Source organism: Malurus melanocephalus, unplaced genomic scaffold (assembly GCF_030028575.1).
Source record: "Malurus melanocephalus ecotype Western Australia unplaced genomic scaffold, MMel_1.1 scaffold_325, whole genome shotgun sequence".
Classification (NCBI taxonomy): domain Eukaryota; kingdom Metazoa; phylum Chordata; class Aves; order Passeriformes; family Maluridae; genus Malurus; species Malurus melanocephalus.
Genome location: NW_026623557.1, coordinates 95,805 through 118,845, shown reverse-complemented (window position 1 = coordinate 118,845; position 23,041 = coordinate 95,805). Strand labels below are relative to the sequence as shown.

Genomic DNA, 23,041 nt, shown 5'->3' with positions numbered 1-23,041 from the left:
GCAAATCAGCTGGGGCTCGTTTGGCAAGAAGCTTTGCAGACTGCTTTTGGGATGGACAGTGGATTGCTGTGACAATTCAGCTGCATTGCAGGAAAGGAGAGTTATCTGCTGCAATCCTGATTCCTGCTGCCTTTTGTTGTTGTTGTAATGTTCAAGCCTCTCAAATTTTTGGTTGAATTTCTGCCTTCAGAGAAAATATCACTTGGGAGAACAAGAACATTCTCCTCAATTAACAGGAGGGAATATCAAATAAACCCAGGCTGAGTGCTGAAAATTTGGTCTGGCACATTCCCTTGTGAGACAGAAAATCACCAGACRTTAGAGCTGCCACKTTTTGTGTTTGGGGTTTGTTTGGGRCTCTTCTGGTTTAGTTGTTTGCACMTGGATTTCAARGAATGAGCCTGTGTGTGTCCAATTTTCTCTCCAAAGTTGTTCCACGCAGAGCAGAGGCTGCAGAGAGCCCAGGTGCAGCTGAAGGAGATGCAGCACGTGGTGGCAGAYTCAAAACCAGAAAGTAAGTTGGGCTTTTCCAGTTGCATTCTAGGTTGGTGTGGTGAAAAACATGCCACAGAGTGGTGTRTAAATTACTGCCAAAATGACAGAATCTGACTAACTCTCAATTTAAATTTAGTAAACCAAGTCATTGTCCTATTCTTTCAAGAACATTTACTATTTCAGTTGCACCACACAACAGCTTTGGCAGCCCTTCTGAGTTAAAGGGTTTTTTTCAGTCACCACCTCGTYGCATTGTTATTATTTTGTAATTTTACTTTGATTTTTTAAGTGATTTTCATGTGCCACTGAACCACAAGTGGAACTAAAGGAGGATCTGAACCACCTTCTGTACTCACAGGGACTTGCAGTGGATTTTATAACTGTTCCTTTTTTGCAGTAGCTATCAGAGAGTTTATACAGCAAAGCTGTGTCAACATTTCTATTTCAGTTCCTGGGTTTTTTTAAGGCCAATGGAAACTTGATGGGTTCAGTTCACAGAAGCAAAGGTAACATAATAAAAAGCCAGTAAATATGCCATTTAATCATTGAGATGAAAATAAAGTTAACATATTTAATTTCCTTATCTTGAGTCCTGCTTGCAAAGGAAAAAACAAAAAGTATTTAGATGTTCCCAAGCAAAGCTTGGAGTCATTACTTAAGAAAACTTGTGTTGAAATTTTGCCCAAAGACCTCAGGATTCAGCTTTGTAATTGCTTTTCCCCATTGGAGTTACAAAGGCACTGCCTGTAGCAGCAATTACAGAATGCCAACTGTGGGGTTTTTTAAATAATTGAAATKAGGTGACCACAGTGCGCTGAATAGGTTCCATTTATTTTAAAAGCTTTGTTGGTCTACAAGGTAGCACAATTTATTTCCTTTTTAAAATTCCCTTTGGCTGCAGTTTGGTACCTCAGCTGCCTCCTGGTATCAGTGTAGTCTTGTCTGCTGACAGTGCAACAGCTGGATTTTCACTGCAAGTCAGATCCTCCCCTTTAAAAGAAACTTCTTGCATTTTTAATACTTCAGGTGTTTTTACTTCCTAAACATGACAAAATGTTCAAAGTTTTTGCTAATGAGCAGAAGCTTTGTTGTTTGTCTTATAGATTTGATTACTTCACTTTATAATTAATTTTGTATTTAAAGAAATGTAAAGAAACTCTTTAAGGAATGCAGCTAGCACATATTTATGAGTATCATTAGCATGCAATTAGCATCAGCCTGCTTGAGCAGTGCCAGGAGAATATGCCTTGTGGTTAGTAGAATTTTAACTCTTAGAAACATCATATTTAGAAGACTTTGTATTGTATCATTAATTGTTTGGCTCTTTTTTTGTTTAATGTTTACACCAGATTACTGAAAGAAAATAGCAAATGATCACTGGTGAAATAAAAACAGGGAGTGGCTGAATAATGAGGAGACTGTTGATTTGAAGTGACCAGAATCACCAAGCCCATGCCAACAAGATATATTTTAAGGAAAAGCCAAATTCCACACTATTCCTCCAGGAATAATGTATATGCAGTGTATTTATGGCATGAGGGGCTCTTTCCTAAGAAGTGTCTGAGAAAAATTTGTGGGTCAGATGTGAGAATGGTAGAGCTGGAGCTCCCACTGTCATGGATGGGGTGCCTTCCCTGCTTTTATTTCTGTGATAAAATGCAAGAGCAAAGTTTCTTTGCCTCTGGATTTGGCTSTGGCATGTCCAGCCCTGCAGCCCTGGGCCAGTTCAACATTCAAGAAGAACACTGAAAGGTCAGAGAGGTTTCAGAGAGCTCCACTAATAATTATAAACATGGAAAGCAGAACTTAGAATAGCAAATTCAGGAAGCATTTTGATTTTTCAAGGATATATTGAAGGGACRATTGATCTGGCAGTGTTTGCATGTCCCAGGCCTCTGTTTAAGAGAGGGAAATTGGAAATTATGTTATTGGAAGCTGTGGAGRGAGTCACTTAAATCCTCTCTTTGTGACTGCAGAAAGGGAAGGGAAAGATTTGATGCTGGAAGTCTGTTCTAGGCGTTGTTGTGGCCTTCCTATATGATATTAAACAAATCATTGGCAGAGACTCTATGAGATGATTGTCTCTCTCTGTTCTTCCCCCCTTTTAAAACCTGAATTCCCACTGCAAATATTTCTGGTCCAGGATACCCAATTGGCAGCCTGCAGAGGGAAAAGAGGTGCCATTCTGAGCACAAGGTGGATCAAGTTTTAGTCCCATTAACAGAATTATGCAGAGAAAATTGCTTCTCTTCTACATGACTGAGCAAGCACGAATAAACTCTTCCTCCCATCCCTCTCTTTATAATAATAATAATAAAAAAATTTGAATGGAAAACATGAGGAGTTGCTCTGAATAGCTCTCCACATGTAAATACGTGGTTGGCAGAACCTTGCTAAAATAACCTGAGGGCACAGAGCCAGATTTCTGTGCTGCTTACGTGTGTAGATTTTGTAACCATAAATCAATGTTGAAACATTAAAAACAGAATTTATATGTGTAATGGAAAGATCTGAAGTATGCTGGCCTTTTATCCCCTCTAGCCTGGGAATTTGCAAAAGAATGTTTTTCACTGAAAAAAAAACCCCAAACCAGGAGCTGCCCTGTGTTTTGGTTTTTAAAGTTCTGAAAAGCAGAAAAAATAGCTCTTAGGTGAGTACTTCTCCATGTGTTGAATTTTATAGAAGGAAAAGTATATCCAATGTATTCAGGAAATAAATGACATTAGTCATGAGGGATGCTGACATCATGTCTTTCCCCATCAAGAMATCAAGTTTTAACTCGTTTTGTTGCTCCATCAGGACTCAGCACGACACAGAACCACTCTGGGTGTAACAGGACGTGGTAGCAGCTCCAATGTTGTTTGAGAAATAAATCAGATTGTGATTAAGGTTATACCCCTTGAAGTCAAAAGGTCCCTGCTCTTATCAAAGCTCTCTGCTAAGTTTCTTGTATTTACAACAAATTCTTTAGGCATGTACATTTTTATCAGAAAACTGGAGTAGCACAAGAAATAAAATATAGGTTTTGTATGCAGGTTTCTTTGCTGCTAAAAACCTAAAAAAAAAAGATTTAATTAAAATATTAATATTTCATATCAGAATAATTTAATTGATATCACATTGATTTCTACACCAAATATCTTGATATAAATATCAGATTGGGAGTTGTGTTCCAGTCGGTTCTGAGGTGATAATTCAGCTCACAGGGTACGTGGGAAGCAGCTTTGCTGCATTTGCAGAGGTGGGAGATTTCTAGTGAGACATTAAAACATGGTCCCTCCTGCCCAGCTCTGTCGTGGGCTGAGGAAGATTGGAATYGAGTTCCTCTGGGAGAAAGGAGTGGGAAATTGCTCCCAGTAAGTCCCAGTGTGGTTTTCAGGGTGCAGCTGCAGTGCACRGTGGCTGTTCCACAGGCAGAGTAACTCCACTCCCACTCCAAAACGGTCTGGGGGCTGTTTGTTTGGATAAATGACCCCTCCACAAAGGGGAGAAGGTCCTGTGGTAGTGCTGCTTTCCATAAACACAGAAATCAACTGGGAAAGAGGAATTCCCACTCATTTTCAGTCTGTGTTGACTCCGCTTCGTTGGCAGAGCTGCTTTCCCCAGGGCCTGTTTTCTTTCTCCCACTTCTTGAGGTTTTCTCAGAGCTGATGGCTTATTTCCCTTCTGGCAGCTTTCCTGTCAGAGTGGGCTGGGAGCAGGGCTCAGGAGGATCTCTCAGGACACTGATTTAGAGGTAAATAGCAAAAAAAAACAGGGCCCCTTTTCCTGGGCTCTTTCACTTTGTTCTGACCTTTCCCTTTGGCAGTCAGGCTTCTTAGCCTGAGAACCAAAAACTGTTTTCATCCACATCGTTTCCCATCTCTGTTCCAGCAGCATCAGCCCTACTTTTGTATCTCTGTGCTCAACTTTTCTCTRTGCAGTAAATGAAAGAGATGGAGATTGTGAACTTCTTGTTTTTCTTGGCGTTTCATCACAATTCTATCTTCTCCCTAATATGGAGAGAAGCAAAATCCCAARCCTAGCAAGTTGTTTTAAAACTGAAAAGTACCCTGGATACTTAGCTTTTAGTCATCTAGATCATGAAAAATAGTCTGAAATACCCATTCCCACTCGAATCTGACACGCAGCTTCCAAATCTTGTAGTCCTTGGCACAGTTGTCTCAGAGGAATAATTGCACTGAAGTGCCTGTTGTCAGTGGAGACTGTGCAGTGTAATTTAAATAGATGTTTCCTTTTATTCTGTTGCATTTTTTTCTATCTGTGAATTGTTCTTATCTGCATGTACTTGGGTTTATTTATAAGTGATCTCTTAAASAGCCTGAATTACTCTGCCTTGAAAGAGCCAAGTCCTCCCAAGCCTGGTAAGGTGTAGGTGCATCAGGCTGGTGTCCAGCAAAGCTTAAAATGGGRTTGCTTTTTTTCTTTTGGATTGTTATTTTCTGCATTCTCAGTCTATAAACTGTCCTGAGATTAAATGTTGGTTCTTTCARGAAGAATTCTTTACAGGGARGCAATYTAWARGTGTTTCARTAATATAAAAGACCCTTAACATAGRCATACATTAATCTTCGCCCATTTTAAGGCCTTTTTAGACACCAGATGGAAAAAWGTTTTATTTTAAGGGTGAACCTCCRAGGATATAATAAATCTATCAATGAGCTAGGCCAAATTAAGATTTTTCTACAGATAAAGATTCAGAGGCAGTTTATATCAGTGCTCTGTGTTGAATTTTGTCTCTGATTCAGCTGGAGTTGGGATTTACTCGTTTATTAATGAGAAGAATCTCTCAAGGAGTTGATAGTTATATGTGAGAGAGAGAAGAGCCTAATAAATCCTCTTATATTGTTTAACATCCAGATTAAAAATTTAAATCAARTAACTCCCCCTTTCTTTGAGCACTGAAAAGAAGGCTCAAATGTTATGCTGTTGTTATTGTAATCAGCTGCTTARTACTTTAATGTGTTGGGGAAATCAAACTTAATTATCTGCTACATTGCTTTTATACACACTCACTGATTTAATTTGTTTTTAAGGTTTAATGAAGAAACTAGAAGAGGAGATAAATTTCAATTCCTACCTGGTTACTGAAAAAATCCCCAGAGAGATGGAAAGTAAAAAGACTTCAGTGTATTTCTTACAAAAGGTGGCTGCAGAGCCAGCGATGACTCAAGCTGATCTCGCTGCACTGGAAAGTGAGGTGAGGGACCAAGGTCACACTTAATTTGTGTCCTGAGCTTCCTGTATTCTGCAATGTTCTTATCCCTACCTAATATCCTGGAGAAGAAGTTTCATTCTCAAAGGAATATCCCTTCAGTTGTAAAACCAAAGATGTCTTGATCGCTAAATGCAAACTCTGATAAATACCCACAGAAGAGACAGGAACAACCAAACCCCAAACCCGACTGTATCTTTGGTTGCTATTTAGGAAATTGTGTTAATTTAGCATTAAAGGGCTGATTTTTCTTCTCTTCAGATTTCACTTATTTGAGGGAATTTGTACTGACACATCCAGAGCTTATGGAGGGAGCAGCATTCACTGAGGGATTTATCCTCACAATGTGATGCCTTAATCCATGTGCAATAACTCAGAACTCCTCAGTGTTTGAAAGAGCCCTGCATTGTTTGGTTTAGCTTTTAAGACCAAAGAAAATTTGGGCATCAAATACTCAATTTACCTTTCCAGGCTTTTTCATAAGTTAAAAGCAAATAGTGTTAGAAAAACTGTTATTTGTCAGATATATCCAGAAYGTGCACAGGGATTTGTTGCCAAATTTAGATGTATATATATTCACTCAATGAAGTTTGCCTATTTGCATAATCCTAAATRAAAGATTAAATATGAAACATAGAGGAATTTACAGGAATGCTAGTTATTAGTATTTCTGTTGATGATAATGATGAAGATTTCCAAMAATGTTAGAGGGAAGAAGAGTAGTCCTACATCCTAAATGTCTTTTTTTACCAGTTGGTGTTTAATTCTCTTGGGATTTCCAGCTCAGACTTTGCCATGAAATRGAGAAAATGAGGAAACAAAGTATCCATCTTAAGGGATGACAGCTTTAATAAATGGCAGATTRGGGCTGAAATAATAAACCAGCTCTGTGATTCAGGCTCTGCTTTCCTAGATTAGTTYCTCTAATCAAAACAGTATTTGTGGCTGCAGTTATGTCTTTCAGGCATGCTTGAAACCCTGTTTTGCACATTTCTTTTCCAAGAGTGTTGTTGGGTCGATGGCAATGTTTTTAAAAGCTTTTAAGTTTTTTCCTATTTCTCCATGATGTAACCTTTGATCTGTTATATTTTGGAAGTATCTTCTTGAAAGATAATAAAAACATGTCATACACTTGGCTGTTATCACAGCATGGCCTTAGGCAGCTTTTTTTTAAAGTCAGCCTTGTATTATCTCAGTGCCTTAAAAAGGAGCTGAACTGCACTAAGCGTGTTTCCACCATGCATTTTATAATATAAAACCCAGGAATTTATTCACAGAAGGGAATTCTTATGCCATTTTCAAATTCAAGCCTGTTCTGCCACTAATAGAAAAGAATTCATAGGAGAGTTGGAGGCTTTTTTTCCAGGTATTGGAGTATTTTTAGTCCTATTGAGTAGTTTATTTGAGATTCTCAGTTTTCCAAGGACACTCCCAGAACTTCCAGGGTGATGCCCAGCACTGTCCCTGTGTTAAGGGGACCACAGACTTGGAATATGATGGTCTGTGACTACAAAGTGTTGATGAAATCTTTATCACCTAATCTTTATTTACTTCCCTTYAAACTTCTGTTAAATAGTTGAACGAAAGGGAATTTTAGTTCACGTTGATAAAATTCCATTTTTCACTCAGTGTCTGGCAATATCAGTCTTTTTTTTTCTGTACCAATTCACTGCATTTTCTCTCCACATGCACCAATTTACTTCATTTTCAGGGCCAACATCATGGTTCTGCCTTATCATAAAGGCACAGAGCTGGAAATCCAAAAACAGCCTCTTCCTGGCCAATACTTAATGACTCATGGAGTTTTTTGGGTCCGTTTCTCTGTTTTAAAAAAAGGAACTGACTGGATTGTAAATCTCGATTGCAAAGCATTTAATTCTTGGAGAAGACAAAGACACCAAGCTCTGTTTCCTTAGYTTTCCACTCTGTCTTGCAGATAAATGAAGTCAATGCACAAATGAATCAGCTGATTGAGAAAAGGATGTTGAAGTATGAGACAGCTGATAGTAAATTCTCCATGTATCGCCAGCAGGTAAGAGGGAACAAAATGTGTTTTAAGCAGAAGCAGGAGAGAAAATCAGGCACTGGTTTGGTTTACACGTTGATTTTTTTTTTCCTTGGATTTGTGAGAAAATCAGGCACTGGTTGTTTTACAAGCTGATTTTTTTCCTTTGGATTTATGTAGCATAAATCAGTAGAAATACGTAATAATGGAGGACAAAAGGAAAATCAAGAGCTGTTGAACATATGTATGTTTAAGGCTGAGTCAAACGTTGCTTTCAGTCGTGTCAGGGAATGTTTTGACTGCTGTCCTTGCATCACAGCAGTTCTGGAAGGAGCATTTTGCAGGAGTTATTTTGGTGAAGTTCCAGCTGTGGATGGATTCTTCCAAGGCTGCTTGCTGCACTTCTGTCCCTTCCTTGTGTCTGACCACATTTTCCTCTGTGGCATCTCTTAAGAAGGAATTCTTTGATTTCTCGTCCTGAGGCTATAACATAATCTTGCTATAAAATAAGCTGTCTGGTCCAGTCTCTGTAAATTCACAAGTTATAAAAGGGATTTATGAACTCAGAGATTTTTGGAGCTGACGCAGGAACCTGAGCAGCTCYTTTTCCAGGAGATCTGCACCACTGCTAATTTTATGGAAGATTTTCATCATGATGCTTATGGTGATGGCTTGAAAAATAAAAAGGCTTAAGTGAAATGTATCAGTGGGAGGGAAAAMATGGGGATAAGACACATACTGCAGTTCAGTCACAAATGCAACATGAAACACCATTTTATTTYGGAAGAGATGCTCTTCCTGAAGGAAAATCCTGCTCTGGAATGTGCTGGTAGCAAGGAGGGTCCACCCCAGGAGCTGGGGTTGCTGCTGGGATCTCAGAGCCYGTGGTGCTCTTTGCTTTCCTCTGCCAGGGCCTGGGTTCTGTTTCTCACAATAATCAGCTCTGTTGTCCCCCAGTTTGTCACCACAGACACCTCGTGCAGAAAGCGCTGAGCTCCCACCCCAGCACGATTCTGTTGGAGATTTATTTAGGGAGAAGGCTGGTCCTCTCAGCTGAGTGTGAGAAAGCTAGTGTGTTTTGGCTTCAWTTTTTTCTAAGTTTTCCCTTTCACTTGAAGAAACCAGCCATGCCTCAAATTCCTGCACCTGCATCTAAATGAATGTGTTGTTATTTTAGAATATTTTTCAACAGAATACTTGGGCAAGACAAAAATACGGTTTTTTTTAAAATCCTTGAACTTACATATACTTATGTTCCCAAATTTGTTCTGGTCAAAACTCGGGTACTATTAAATATTCAGTCTTTTATAAAATATTATTTTTTAACTGCTTTATCTTCTAGACTCAGGAAAAAAAGAAAGAATAATCCGTAATTACACTATTTCTGTACTTTATTGCTTTATTCATCATCTTCAAGCTATTTGCCAAGATTTAGTGGCTCGGTTCTGCTTTAGTGTAACATATTTCTGTAGGTTGGAGTAGGTTGGAGTTATAAAAATCTGTATTACGACATTTGTGAAATCTTGGATAACTTTCCAGTTAAGCCATGTTGGTGTATCTTACATATGCACCAAGAGGGACTAAGCAGAAGAAATGRAGCAGCTAAAATGCCTACCGTTTTCCTCAATGAAAATGAAAAAATGAGGTGAGGAAATGTAAATGTAAAATGTAAAATGTATCAGCTTGSATCTGGGCAAAAAGGCTGTGCTGGAAACCTCATCCATACTGGAACAAGTGGGGAGGCTGCAGCCAGCTTCAATGAGGTTGTGGTTTAACCTGATGTATAATCTAAAAATCATTTCTTTTCCTGATTRAACAAGGCAATTTTAACATTAATGATCTTGCAGGCTTCTATAATTTCCCGGAAGAAGGAAGCCAAGGCAGAAGAACTTCAGGCTGCCAAGGAAGAGATGTCCAGCCTGGAGAGGCAGATGGAGCAGAAGAGCAGTCAGGCCCATGAGCTGGAAGGCTCCGAAGTCCTGACYGAGGATGAGGTAGGGATGTGTTGGATGGGGTGGGATTTAACAGTGGATGCAAGGAAGAGGGAATTTTTAAGAACTGCATCAGTAACAATTTCCTTCTTATCCATTTGGCCTCTGGTTTTTTTTTTAGTGTACATTTTTGTCATGGAATCCAAAAATTAATGCATTTAAAGACTTTTTTCCTTTAACGTGCTGTCCAATCCTTCCAAATAATTTCCAATATGTATTCTGTAACAGTGCTGGGTTTATAGCTATTTTCAAATTATTAATTTCTGTTATTCACATTGTGCCTAACCCACTGCAAGGTACACAAGGACTCAATGTTGAGCTGTCATAGCATTCCAGCTAAAATAATGGCAATATCATCACAGTGGTATGATGGTGAATAACTATAAAAGTCAATATGATTATAAATCATATACAAAGCTTATATGATCATAAAGCATAATACCAGTGATTATCAGAGAGGTAATCAGTCCTGTGGTATTTATTACCCACAAAATTTTTACTTAAACCCCAAATTTCCCAGACCCTCCTGAAGTTCAGCTATAACCCAGGCTTTGACTGGCACAGACAGTGCGGCCCAGGAAAAGTTAAATTTGCAGCTGTACTTCTCCAAGCAGCTTTTGCTGCTTCMAAAGTTTGCAAAAAATAATGGAGCTGCAGTTTGATACTGGTTTGTCAGGAAAATAAATTCACTTTTCTTCAGCCAATAATTTTTCCCAGTTGGGAAGAATTCTGCTAAGGGAAACTACAGGCAGAGTTACTGAACTAAAGAGTGTTTTATCTGCATCATTCTCTGAYTTAATTTCATTCTCTCATGTATTGTCTTTGTTTGCACTGCCATCATTTAGCCAGGGGCATGCACTCTTTGCTTGCTTGTTCTTTGTTTTTGTGTTTTTTTTCCATACTACTAAACACAGGGAACGCCCTTTTTAGAAGGAACTCCCTTCCCAGTCCCACAGGACATGCCTGCTACACAAAATCAGTTACTTTTAAAGGAGTCTGAAATTGTGGATGATAAATGCAGGTGGGAGTAATGGCACAGTGACGTGGAAAATGAAGATGTTGATTTCTCCTCCTATCACACTCTGTACCTTTTCCTTAGGGAGCAATAATAARGAACCCACTGCATTAGATTTCTTTTCATTCCAAGGTTTTCAGCTCCAGTGGGCACATTGCTAGAGTCTTTGACAAGTTTTTAAGCAAAAATAAAAGCAGAAAGCTGACAATTTGTGTTTTGTGACATGTGATGGAAAGAAGTGTTTAATTAATCAACGAGAATGTATTACCAAGACAGCAGCATATGTTTTACATTATCTGCACAGGCAATGTAAGGTAAGAAATAATTGTGCCTATTCTTCAGGGAGACAAGAAACTGATCCATGGAAATTCGAGGAGAGCAGGGTAGGAAGGAAACTTGTAAGGAGGAACTTTGTAAGAGGCTTAATAATGAAAAACTCARGTTAATTGTCTGACTCAAGGAAGTGGCTCAAGACAGAAAAAGGACAAGACCTGTTTGGGACATGAGCTGCATTCCTTTTGTTCAAATATGTTCTGCTTTTGATTTTTAAAATACTTTCATGCCTTCGTTTTGCAGAGTGAAGGATAAATAATTGGGCAATTTAGAGAAAACCATTGGCTTAAAATCAGAAGTGTTTGCCCTTTCATAAGGAGCATTTCCTGGTTTGTAAAATACTTTCTGCAAGGAAATGTATATTGGCAAGGAAGCCAATGTATACATCCATGTCCTGTTTGTGTTTACTGCCTTAGGTGAAGTGCAGTGGTACTCACAGGCACCAGTGTAAAGCAGTAAAAAGCTGTTTCCTGTGCCTAAAGACTAGGAAAGGATTTGAATTCTTGATGGTTTTTGATCACTTGTGTTTCAAAGGTCGTGGTTTCCTCATCTGGAAAGTGGCGACAGCGGTGTTTAATTCTTTGTCAGTGCCAGAATTGCTGCACAGGGTTTTGGTGCTGTAATTCTGCATCTCCTCAAAGTCCATGGCAAATGCACAGAGCCAGTTCTGCCTCCAGTGGGGAGTGAGGAGCCAGGGCTGAGATGAGCCAGGGCTGCCAGGAAAGAGGGGATGAAGCAAAAGTGGCCAGAGCAGGTTCTGCCTCCCCAGTGAAAGTCTCTGTTCCTCACTCCCAGCCAACCTTCTGCTGTCACTTTGTTTCTGGTGTGTTCTGCTTTAGGATTTGTATTTTCTGCTTCAGTGCTCTGCTGCTCCAGCTTTGAGGCAGTACCAAAGGAAATGTTGATTATTGTGGTGGTGAGTCAGTGCTGCAGTTCAGGGGTTCCTGGGGACAGGAGGAGGTTCCACATTCAGCCTTCACTTCACTCTGACAACCTGAGAGCTTCCTTGCATGTTCCTGTTCCAGTCACACGTTTGATATTTACTTCCTCCATTTTTAAAAAGGGAGAAAGAGGAGTTTTTAACAAATAGCTTTGCTGTCTTAAATTTAAATAGATTTTTAATCCTTCAAAATGCTACAGTTCAAAGCATTGTTTTTCTCCTATACCCAGCATTTCTAMTCTTTGCTTTGTCTCACTTTGCTCCTCTTACATCCCATGGCACTCTCAAGACTTGGCAATGGAAKAATCAGCACCTTCCTGACTTTTGCTCCCAAACCAGCATTTGGATCTCCAGCTGAGGTGGTCTTAGCCCTTCATTCACCAAAAGGTTAAGCCTGGCTTAGGTTTTTTTAGGTGCTGGTGTTTTCCTTTCTTCCATAGTCATGAAAAGGGATTTTAGTGCATTCCACTGCCCTGGAGATGTTGTACACCTGGACAGAACTCAGGAAAAGCAGCAAGGAATAACCAATTCRTTTACATCAAACACAAAATAGTAGAATAAATTGTCTGCTTTGGGGATTATGAAATCTTTTTGAGCACTTCAAACAAAGTGCAGCGAGCAGGGGGCACAGTTGGCAGCTCCTCRCTGCAGCTGTCAGATCCTGAAAATTAGGGAATCACATGTTGACACTTGGAATTTGGGATGGTTCAATTACAAGTGATCCTAGGTAAAGCTGGGCTATTTTTGGCTCTTTACACAGCCCATTGTACTTTGCAGAGTTCAGCACAGRGCCCCAAGAACGTTGAGTTTCCCAATGATTTGTGGTGATCTCAGAGCTGTGCTGAGCTGCAGGAGTGGAAATCAGTCTGGTTTTGAGAATATGGCATAGAAATCCTCTCACTTTGCTCTCAGCTSTGTGAGGTTGGCATATGCATTCACTTCAGGAGTTTAATCTTTTTTTCCATACAAATGCTTATCCATGCCTACCTGCTCCTGGAAAACAAAACACATGTTTCCATTTTCAAACAGAGAAAGCAGCCTCACACCAAAGATMTTGTCAYTCTTCCTCAAAAACTGTCAATCCASYTGAAYCTGCCAGATTTTTGCTGTGGGAAGTTCCCTGTCACCTGAGCCAAACTCATGCAGAGATTCAGGGAAATCTCCCAGAGCTGAGCATTCCTTCAGCACCCCCTGCCAGGGGTAAATCCTGGATCTCACTGGTCTGGGCATCTTCTCTGAGCACTGAAAATGGGTTTTCACTATAAATACTTGGATTGAGTTGAACTATTAGTAATGTCTGCTTTAATACTTCTTGTCTGACCAGAAGCAAGCATTCCTAGAAAATATTAAGGAAGTTTTCCTGGCTGAGCTGTGCCCTGAGCAGGKTGTAGAATACTTTCATTTTAATAGACTGAGCTTCTACTGCTCTTGTCTTTTAGAAGCCTGTCCTTCTGTGTCTGAGTTATTAATTCAGACCAATATTGGCTGTACTAGCTTAAATTTAGAGCCTCTTAGGAAAAAAAAAAAGGAAAATCTGTCATGTTCAGGAACTTTTCCTAACTGAATTTTAGTACTTTGGACAGTCTGTATCCCATTAATTAGTCTAGTTAGAAATTAAAACATCTGTTCCTCAGTTCTTAATGAAAATAGATATAGTCAGCGAAGMTTTTCTGCAATTATTGTGCTTATGCAAATAATTTTATTAACTAAACYGTTTATTTGGAACCTTGTTTAGTTATGTGTTTCATGAAGAAACACTTTTTACTCTTAATACTTTATTTTCTGTAGTACTYTCATGTGAAGAATATTTTGGTTACAATTACCATCAAATTGCTGCATTAATCCAGAAAATACTGTTTTAAAGGATTTGACTCAAAAGTGAGTGATTTATCTGGGTTTGTTCTTTTCAGAAAACAAGCTTATCYATTTTCTCCTTTAATGATAATGGAATCAGAACTTTGTGAAAACTTCTCTTGGGGCAAATATGAAGTTRAAGGATGTCCTTTCCTGGAGGGGACAACCTGCCAGGCTCTGGATGGCCCTGGGGAAGCCATTCCAACATCCCTGATTTGATTTTATTTAGAACTGTTATAATGATAGCCTCACTCAGTGTGAAGAGGTGAATCTGGTGATACCAACCTCTTCTGATAAATGGAAAAGCATAAAGTAGGTCCATTGCTGGATTCTYCCAGTGAAAATGAGCAGGAAATCTGCCTGGGGATGGTGGATACCTGTGTGCTGTGGGATGTTCTAGSAGAGATCAGAGTCTGTTTTCATTCACTGTGTCCCATAATCTGCATCCCATGCTTGTTGTGTTACAGTCACCCATAAAAATAGCTGAGTGAAAAGGCAGAATCTTCCCCTGCTTTCCCTTGGATGGTTTCAGTGTCTCCAGGGGCTCTGACTCTGCTGACACGGGCTCCAGGCTGGTTTGCTTCAGCTGCTCCCTCAGTGCCAGCACTTGGTTCTTGTCCAGTTGTTTAATCTGTGAAGCTGAAATAACTTGTGGTGAATTGCTTGAGAAGGAAAAGCAACTGGTGGGCAGGGCCTTGACTGGAGGAGCAGTCCCAGGGCAGATCCACGGGAATCCCACAGGATGGAACCGCTGAGTTTGGATATGGGAGCCCTTGACTTGGGCTGGGGGAAAATGCTGCTGCTCCAAAGTGGATTCCTTGGGTAACTTAAATTGAAAATGATGTGGCCAAACAATGTTATTTCTCTGTGAGCCATTCAAATTATTTAAAAGATCTTTTGCCACAGTAAAGTGCAGTGTTTTGTGGCATTGATTTCTCATGTGCACACGAGGTATGTAAAGCCTCAGAAACAATGCTCCCATAGATGAAAACATTGGTGTTTTATAKTTTCTTTTAATTTTTGGAAACCTATGGAATGATTCTCAGCTTTTAGGCTGAAGAAACCTAATTTTGCTCCAAGATCYCTACAAGCTGCTGATTTAAGTATTAAGAGTCAAATCTAAGAGCTCCAGCTCAGAACTTGGCCCTGGATCTAAAGGAGCCTTCAGTCAGTGAGATTTTGAGGGACTAATCTGTTCTGCCTTTGGAGTAAATCACGTCTTTTGAACATTTTGCCAAATTATTGATTGATTTTCCACATAGATGATCATTTTGCTACTGCTGTTTTTATGTGATTTACCTCATTTGCTGCAATAAAAGCTGTGTGAAAGGTCAGGTTTGCTTTAAAAAGCCAGAAGTTGTGCTGACATCCAGCTCCTAAAAGGAACAGGTTTCACTTGTCACTGTGAACAACTTTTAGTTCATTTTGGATGAAATTKGTATTATACAGTCTTAAGTTAATCAACTAATAATAGAACAGTGGTGGAATTGGTTCGTTAATCAACAAGATCCTTTGACTTCCATTGTAAAATACATTCTGCTTTGAATATTGAATATGCAAATACTCCACCTCCTACTCGAGCTATTTTCAAGACCTTAAAAGTGAAGAGAATAATAGTTTGCTTTTCAYCCTGGGATACACTGACAGAAAATCGTTCAGATTTGATAGCTCTGTGTGGTCACATATTAGGTTTAATCCTTTACCTCATTCTTTATTATATTCCACTGGTCAAATGAAATGTCCCAGGAACTGCTTGAGCAAGACAGATGACTGTGTTTGCCTTAGATTTCCCTCAGCTGCTCAGAGAGATTGTATTTATACCTTTGAAATCACTTGGAAATCACAGAAAGCTTGGTATTGTCTAAGCAATTAAAAAAAAAAGTCTTTTGTGTTAACTAAGAGGATGTGCTTGAATTTTCTGTGAAAAGGAATTAATTTAGTATTATTGTATCAAATGTGCCATTAATGTGCCAGAGAGTGTGGCAGGGGCTCAGGTGACCTTGTGTATCCTTGTCCTGGGTAGTAGCAGGATGGAGGATGTTATCCCAAAGCCACACAGAGGCCAATCTGCATAGAGCACATTGAGTAATTTGTGGGTTTGTTCTTTCACCAAAAACGTTTATAGCTTTTGGCTTTAAAAATAGTTCTGGAGCGTAGCAAGAGAGAGGCAGCTTTGGCCTAGATATTGCACAGGATGGCAGATGAACAGGGTTGATTTCATTGTGGGCATTTTGCCCAGGACACTTTTTATAGAACATAGTTACTCTGGGGGTTCTTAGCCTGTGGTCACATTGGGGGTTTGGATCTATTCTGTACAAGGGAGAGGGAGAATTTTGCAGAAAGGAAAATCAATGTAAATTTCGAAATTTAAACTCTTTTATGTTTGAATTTCAAACCTGTGTCAGAGGGAGTGGGACTCGTTTTCCTCCTGGGGCTGCCTGGTCTGTCCTCCCTGCACACACTGAACCCCTCCTCATTCAGGAGCATTCTGAGTCCTGATCTTACATCATTTACTCYCATAAATTTTATTTGCTTTCCATCTCTGGATTGGAATGCATTTTTGAGCTGTGACTGGCATTAACCTTGTAGCTCTCATGTAAAATCTAAGAATAAGAGCTGAGACTACACGATAGAGGGAAAACATGAAGGCACAGAAAAATCTTACCTGTTTGTTTCAATCCTTGGTACTTGTGTTACAAATTGAACACACACAGTTCAGTGTAAATTAGCTAAGACTGTTGGACTGCAAGGAGTTTTATTATTTTACTCTATCTCTAATAAAAATATAAATTTTCCATTGCTTTAGATTTTGAGTGAAACAAATATAGCATTCCTCTGTTTCTGTGCAAGGACTCTGCTTTTATTTTCCTGGGTTTAAAAACATAGCTAGTGATACCATCTGGGTCTGCAGGAGTCAAGGAAAGTGAACAAGTTTTAACTACTGAGAATATGTTAAAAAACAATAAATCCTTTCCCATGTCCTCTCCCCTTCCAATTTTCCTGCTGTCTGTTACCRTGTTTTGGTCTGCAGAGCTGGGACTCTGTTACAAGTGCAAATTACTGTTGCATTAAGGTTTTATTATCCATGACTCTCATAACGTTTTCAAGGAGTATTTACTTTTCCAGCTGTCAGCTGGTGGCGAGCAGAAGGGAGCAATCTCAGGCCTGCAAATGACTGAGCTGGGACAGAAAGCAGAGGAGCTGCTTTTCTCCATCTCACTCAGCAAACAAATGCAGAGCTGAAAATAAATAGAATCCTGAATTCCAGCCGTGTGTTCTAAACTGCATCTCCAGCATGCAGGACAAGGAGAATTGCATTTACTGCAGGAAGGGGCTGTGGAAAGGCCCAGCTTTGCTGTCAGTCCAGTGAATTGCTGCTCTCTGTGCCCACAGTTCAAGCAGTACGTGAACAAGCTCCGAGGCAAGAACACCTTCTACAAGAAGAAACGACTGGAAATAGCAGAAATCACAGCAGAGTATGGAATCCTGCAGAGGACAGAGGAGCTGCTGAGGCAGCGCCACGAGAACATTCAGCAGCAGTTGGTAACAGGAGTTTTGCTGCTCCCCAGCTCTCCCTGCCCTGGAACAGCCTCAGGAGCATGGGGATGCTGAGCTTGGCTTTAATGTGTGTCACTCTCAGCTCCTGCTGCCCTTGCTCAAGGAGCCATTAGGGTAGAAAAGGTATTTTTTGCTCTGAACTGTGAAGCTGAACTTTGTGAACTGCAGCTTCTTTTTAGGCTGAGGGGCCTGACCTTGCTTTTTAAAAATCCATGGTGAATCTGCACAAATGCCATTAAGGGCATGGCTGGGTTCTTAAATTRCTTTTTGGTGTCCACAGATGTAGTAAGGGCTTAGGGAATGACCAGCAGCAAATAGGATCCAAGTTACTGCTGTGAAATATATAGGAATGGTATTTAAAGAAAGAGCAGGCAAGAAGGAAACATTCTAACCCCAGAAGAAAATGTGTTTAAATTTAAAACTGGATGAACCTTTCCTAACCTAGAACAGCAGCAGAAAGATTTCTGCTCTGGATAAGTGTAAGCATCCCAAATGCAGGAGCACCACTGGGGTATTTTCTTCCAATCCCTKTATTTTTGTTACCAAAATACTTTACAAAATAATTAGCTGCATCTTCTGATTAAGCAGACAGATTTTACACATTGAACTCTTCAGAGCCTGACCTCTAGTKCACTTTACTCTGTGGAAACTCTCTGTTCACTTCATTGAGCATTGGATCACCAAATTTTGTATTTACAGAGGRTTTTTATTGTCCTGCTGTACAGGCATGAGATAAAATCTACTTTTCTGGCAGCTAGATTAATTCTATTAAGTTGACTCATAATCATAAATTAATTAATAGGATAAATTGATTACAGTACTTACCCTTTTCACTTCTTTAAAATATTTGGCTCCATGAAGGAATTTGCTGTTTCTTGGTTAATGGAATTTATTGTTTGTGTCTGCAGCAAGCAATTGAAGAGAAGAAAGGGATCTCTGGATACAGCTACACCCAGGAGGAGCTGGAAAGAGTCTCTGCAGTGAAGAGTGAAATGGATGAAGTGAAAGGCCAGACATTGGATAACATGTCTGAAATGGTGATTTTTTGTCTCAAACTGTTGTATTTCCTCAGTTTGAATAGCCGGTTTCTCAGCATATAAAACCCAGTTTAATATTTTTGTTTGAGTTTATAATTTTCCTTTAATTTATATATATATATATATATTTATATATTTCTAACATAAATCTGGATACACTTTACTAAAACGTGCATTTCTTTTAATGTGCGAAGAAGAAATTAAGAATTATTTTTAAAAAAAGGCTACAAATAAATGCTTTTTTTCTCCCCTCCATAAACTTTAGGGGTATCAAATCGTCTTTGATTTTTTTACTTTTTTTTTTGTGATTTCAGAAGTGGTTTCATATTTGTTCTTGCACATTATTTGAAAGAGAAGAATACTTTGAATCTGTAATGGGTCTTTTTCTAAAATGTTTGTAAATCACTGGAGTTAAGCATTTGTTAAAAAGATGCTTAATATGCTGAAAGAGCAGAAGAGCTTGTCTTTTTCTACATAGCCTGATTTTCAATTGCCATTAAAACTGTCATGTTCTAATTTACCTGCCCACATAGCCATAGAAAAAAGAAAAAGCTTGAATTTCTAATTTGAAAATATTATATGAGAGCAAAAAGCCAAATAGCATCTTTGCAGTGTCCTGRATTTCCTCAGGATGTTCTCAGTTGGAACAATGGGAGCAGAATTTGCYTCATTTGTGGCAATGACCCCACTGCCAGAGGGGCTCTTTCCCTTTCTCAGTTAGGCCTGAACTTTATTTATATAATTAAGATTTCATCACACCTTTTTCTCTCCATATTTTGGTTTACTTCCCTTTCTTTTCACATTCCTAATTACATAAATGAACAGTTAGGGTCACAGAGTTAATGAATGTGATTTTGTCCCTTTCTCAGGTAAAGAAGCTGAATGCCATGGTGGCAGAGAAGAAGGCAAGCCTTGCTCCTGTCATCAAAGAGCTGAGGCAGCTGCGTCAGAACTGCCAGGTTTGTTGAAATTTCTGTGTTAAATCGAGTCAAGCCCACAAATAAATCCAATTTACAGATCTCTGAAGTGCTCTACAAGGACATGATCAACTCTGAGGGAAAGCTGGAAATAGCAGAACGTGTCAACAGAGTTTGCAGCAGGCAGCGTGCTAAAGGTTGGAATTTGTAAAAGCTGACAGTGCAGCCACAAAATGTAGTTCCTTTATAGCAATTTAAAAAATTACAACACCAGGGSAAAATGTAAAAAGTCATAGTTAAACTCAAAGTAAAGTTAGTTTCAGTTCAGTTGCAAAGCTATTTCTGTATCTCAGCACTGATGATCCCAACCAGTGCTGTCCTTTCTGAGTGGATTGCAGATAAATTCTCATCCAAATGTTGGATACATTGATCTAATTCCTGCATTACTGTGGCACCAATAAATTTGTCCATTTATTTTCAAAATTTTATAGAGAGCTGKGAAAAAAGAAAGCTTTTGGGGTCTACAGCTGCCATAAATTGGCTCAATACCACAGAATAAACTGATGCATTTATTTATCAATGAAATTTCCAGAAAACCTACTTTTAATAGTTCCATTCAAAGTGTCAGCAGATGAAATCCAGTGAAGGGTTGGTTGTTCACAGCTGGAAGTCTGGCTTTTTGTAGGGAGCACAAATATTGATCCTTTCTTAATGTCTATATTTATTATTACTTGTTCTTTTTTTCTTGCAAACACTGTTACCCTGGCAGGGTAAAGCCATGGATGTGCTGTACAGAGGGAATTTCCTTCTCTCTGATGCCCTGGAATGTCAGGGGGTCTGTGGCTTCCCTGTGTAACCACAGCAAGGGTCACACTCCTGAGTGTGCCAGGAGCTGGGGTTGGCATGTGAGGGGCCTGAGTGTCACGTGCCAGTCAAAGGAAGATTTCATTTATTTTGCCCTTTTGCCCTTTTCACCAAGGAATTAACTCAAGAATGTGATGAAAAGAAAATCCAGTACGACAGTTGTGCGGCCGGCTTGGAGACCAATCGCTCTGCCCTGGAGCAGGTGAGGAGCTCAACAGCAGAATTCAGTTTTCCATCTGATGGTCTGAAAATCACACAGAGACAGAGCTCTGGAATTGCAAATGCTCTGTGGCCTGGAATGTGTACATTTGGAGCATTAGGGTTTTTTTGGACTGGGCTTTTTAGAGATGGGAGCAACCCACTGTCTCCATCCTCCATGCAATTAATTATTGATTGCTGATTAACATGCCATGAGCATGTTTGTAGCTCCTGACACACACTCTGCACATGTGTTCAGGAAATGCTTGTTCACAGCTGTGTCTGGCACTTCAGATGTGCTGAGGAACAGGAGTCTTGGCAGCACTGGTGAAGTGCCTGTCAGAAGTCAGGCATTAATAAAAACCTGTTAACAGCCATTTTGCATCTCTGACTGTGACTGAAACTGCAAATTTAATCCCCTCAGTTGTCATTCACTTTAAAAGAGACTTGTGAGAAGCCCAAATTATGTAAATATTTGAGAAATTATCGATTCAGGATTATTATTATTGTAAACTCTCCTGGTTTATATGGCAACACAGGACATCTCCTGGGAAATTCCAGGAATATTCCTTTACAATATTCCTCTTTTCTCACAGGAAGTGAAAGGACTTCTTGAGGAGTGTGCCCAGGAAGAGMGCAACTACCGTTACATTAACTGCATGAAAAGGGTAAGATCCCAAATGATTCACTGAGAAATGAAATGGAAAACTGATATATACACATGTAAATRTATTTAATTTGTTGACAGAGCCTGGAGATCCAGCTGCAGCGTGCCAAGGAGGAGATGAAGGCCTACGTGTCCGCGGAGCCGCAGGAGCGGCGCAGGGCGCTTCGGTGAGTGGGGCAGGGCACTCCCCTCAGGGGGGCTGCAGGACATTCACWAACTGAGCCTCAAGTCAGGAATTTTCTCACTGGCATTTGGGACCGGAGGAGTTCACCTGATAAATTTAGAAGCACTATAATAATCTAAAAATAAGCGTCTCGGATTCCAGTCCATACTGCTGTAAACCTACAAGTTCTCTCAGACATACCAGGAGATCTTCCCTTCCCATTGGCAATTCTCAGCCTGGGATAGAGGTTTAACTGACARCCCCACATTCTGAGGATGGTTTTGCACCATCCCATGAACTTCCATTGTTACCCTCAGTTTCACTGACTGTGGTAAAAAGCCACTTCCTTCATCCCAGGATTCTTTTCAGGACCCCTCACCTTTGACTGGCAGGGACAGAAACAGGAAATACTATAAATTGAACTGCTGATTATTTTTGGTGTAGTTTTGTATTTTAAATAGAAATTTTTCCTGCCAAAGATGGAAATGTTTTCTGAGAATAAGATACTTTGGATTCATTATCTGTGCTAAGTCTAAATGTTACCCTGTCATAGAGATTTTTTACACTTAACTAAATATTTTTGTAAAAGTATGCTGTTGAAAATTTTGTGTATGTTYAATCTTCTAATACAACGTAAAAGCTGAAACAACATTCAGGCAACAGTCAACAAAACTTTCAAAATTAAGCATCAGGAAATTCCAAAGCATTTATAATTTACAGTTGGTAGAAGTGTCAAAATACCCGGGGCTTATTCTTCATAATTAGTCTTTGAAAATTTCAAAATATTGCATGGAATAGAAATCCTGTTTTCCAGAAGAGTAAATATTAGATCCTTGCTGTCAACAAAGTAATCTAGCCAGTGTCAGTAGTTTTACAAAGCGGTCTTTGCTTTCCCATCACAGTATTTCTGTCATGAAAACATTTATCAAAACAGTTTTGAAATTCTTGTTTACTCAGTTTGATGGCCATTGATAGGGAAATGTGTCAAACAGTGAGAAAATGGCAGRGATTCTTTCAGGAGAGTCCATCAGACCCTTTCTGAAGGCCCTTGCACTGTACCAGTGGAGCTGCATCTCCATGTTCTAGAGCAGGAGACAGAGATCCCCAGGAAGTGAAGGAGCAGAGTAAAATCCATCAGAGAGACCTTCTGCAAGGATGTGAGCAAGGGAATGTTCAAACACTSTGCAGTAAAGAGTGGAGGAAAGTAAGAGTCAGAAAAGGATCAAAACTATGAATGTTGGGAGGGAGAAGAGAAGGATGAGGAGAGAGAAGGTGATGGAGACTGAGGCCTCTTCCTTCGTCTCACAAAATAATGGAAGGCTGTGGGAAATAAACATTTATCTAACAAAGGAATGATGAAAGAGCAAAATCAAACAGAAGGATGAAGAGAAACCTGAGTGCTGATGTGAATATTCATGAGGATGGGGAGCAGCTGAGGCAGCAGAGTCACAGATCTCAGGTTGGTTCACTCTGACTCAAATAGTTGGGAATGGAACATCCAGGATGTGGGGATTGACACGGAGCAGCCATCAGAGCCCAGAGCTGGAACAGAGCACGAGCCCAGCTCTGTAATCCCAGGTATGGTGAGGGGAATGTGAACAGGCTGTTACCCCTCTGTGCTGTCCCCATTTCACTTCCAGACTGGAAATTATCCTCCCACAGGGAGCAGCCACACTTCTGACCTTCCTAAGAGGTCACAGAGCCATCTCATTTCAATGAGTTACAGCAAAGCTCAATAGATAGATCTTGGCAAAAAAAAAAAAAAGAGACAATTACATATTTCTCTAGA

At 39.7% G+C, this 23,041-nt stretch overlaps 1 protein-coding gene across 1 annotated transcript in view; it reads left to right on the top strand.

Annotated features, from left to right (window-relative positions):
• Positions 1-23,041, top strand: part of IFT81 (intraflagellar transport 81) — a 34,589-nt gene that overhangs the window by 7,344 nt on the left and 4,204 nt on the right. The window contains exons 7-16 of the mRNA XM_057377790.1: positions 430-514; positions 5,532-5,695; positions 7,647-7,742; positions 9,563-9,709; positions 17,242-17,391; positions 18,315-18,443; positions 19,313-19,402; positions 20,340-20,426; positions 21,019-21,090; positions 21,171-21,256. Of these exons, the coding sequence (XP_057233773.1) occupies positions 430-514; positions 5,532-5,695; positions 7,647-7,742; positions 9,563-9,709; positions 17,242-17,391; positions 18,315-18,443; positions 19,313-19,402; positions 20,340-20,426; positions 21,019-21,090; positions 21,171-21,256 (1,106 nt within the window). The remainder of the gene's footprint in view (positions 1-429; positions 515-5,531; positions 5,696-7,646; positions 7,743-9,562; positions 9,710-17,241; positions 17,392-18,314; positions 18,444-19,312; positions 19,403-20,339; positions 20,427-21,018; positions 21,091-21,170; positions 21,257-23,041) is intronic.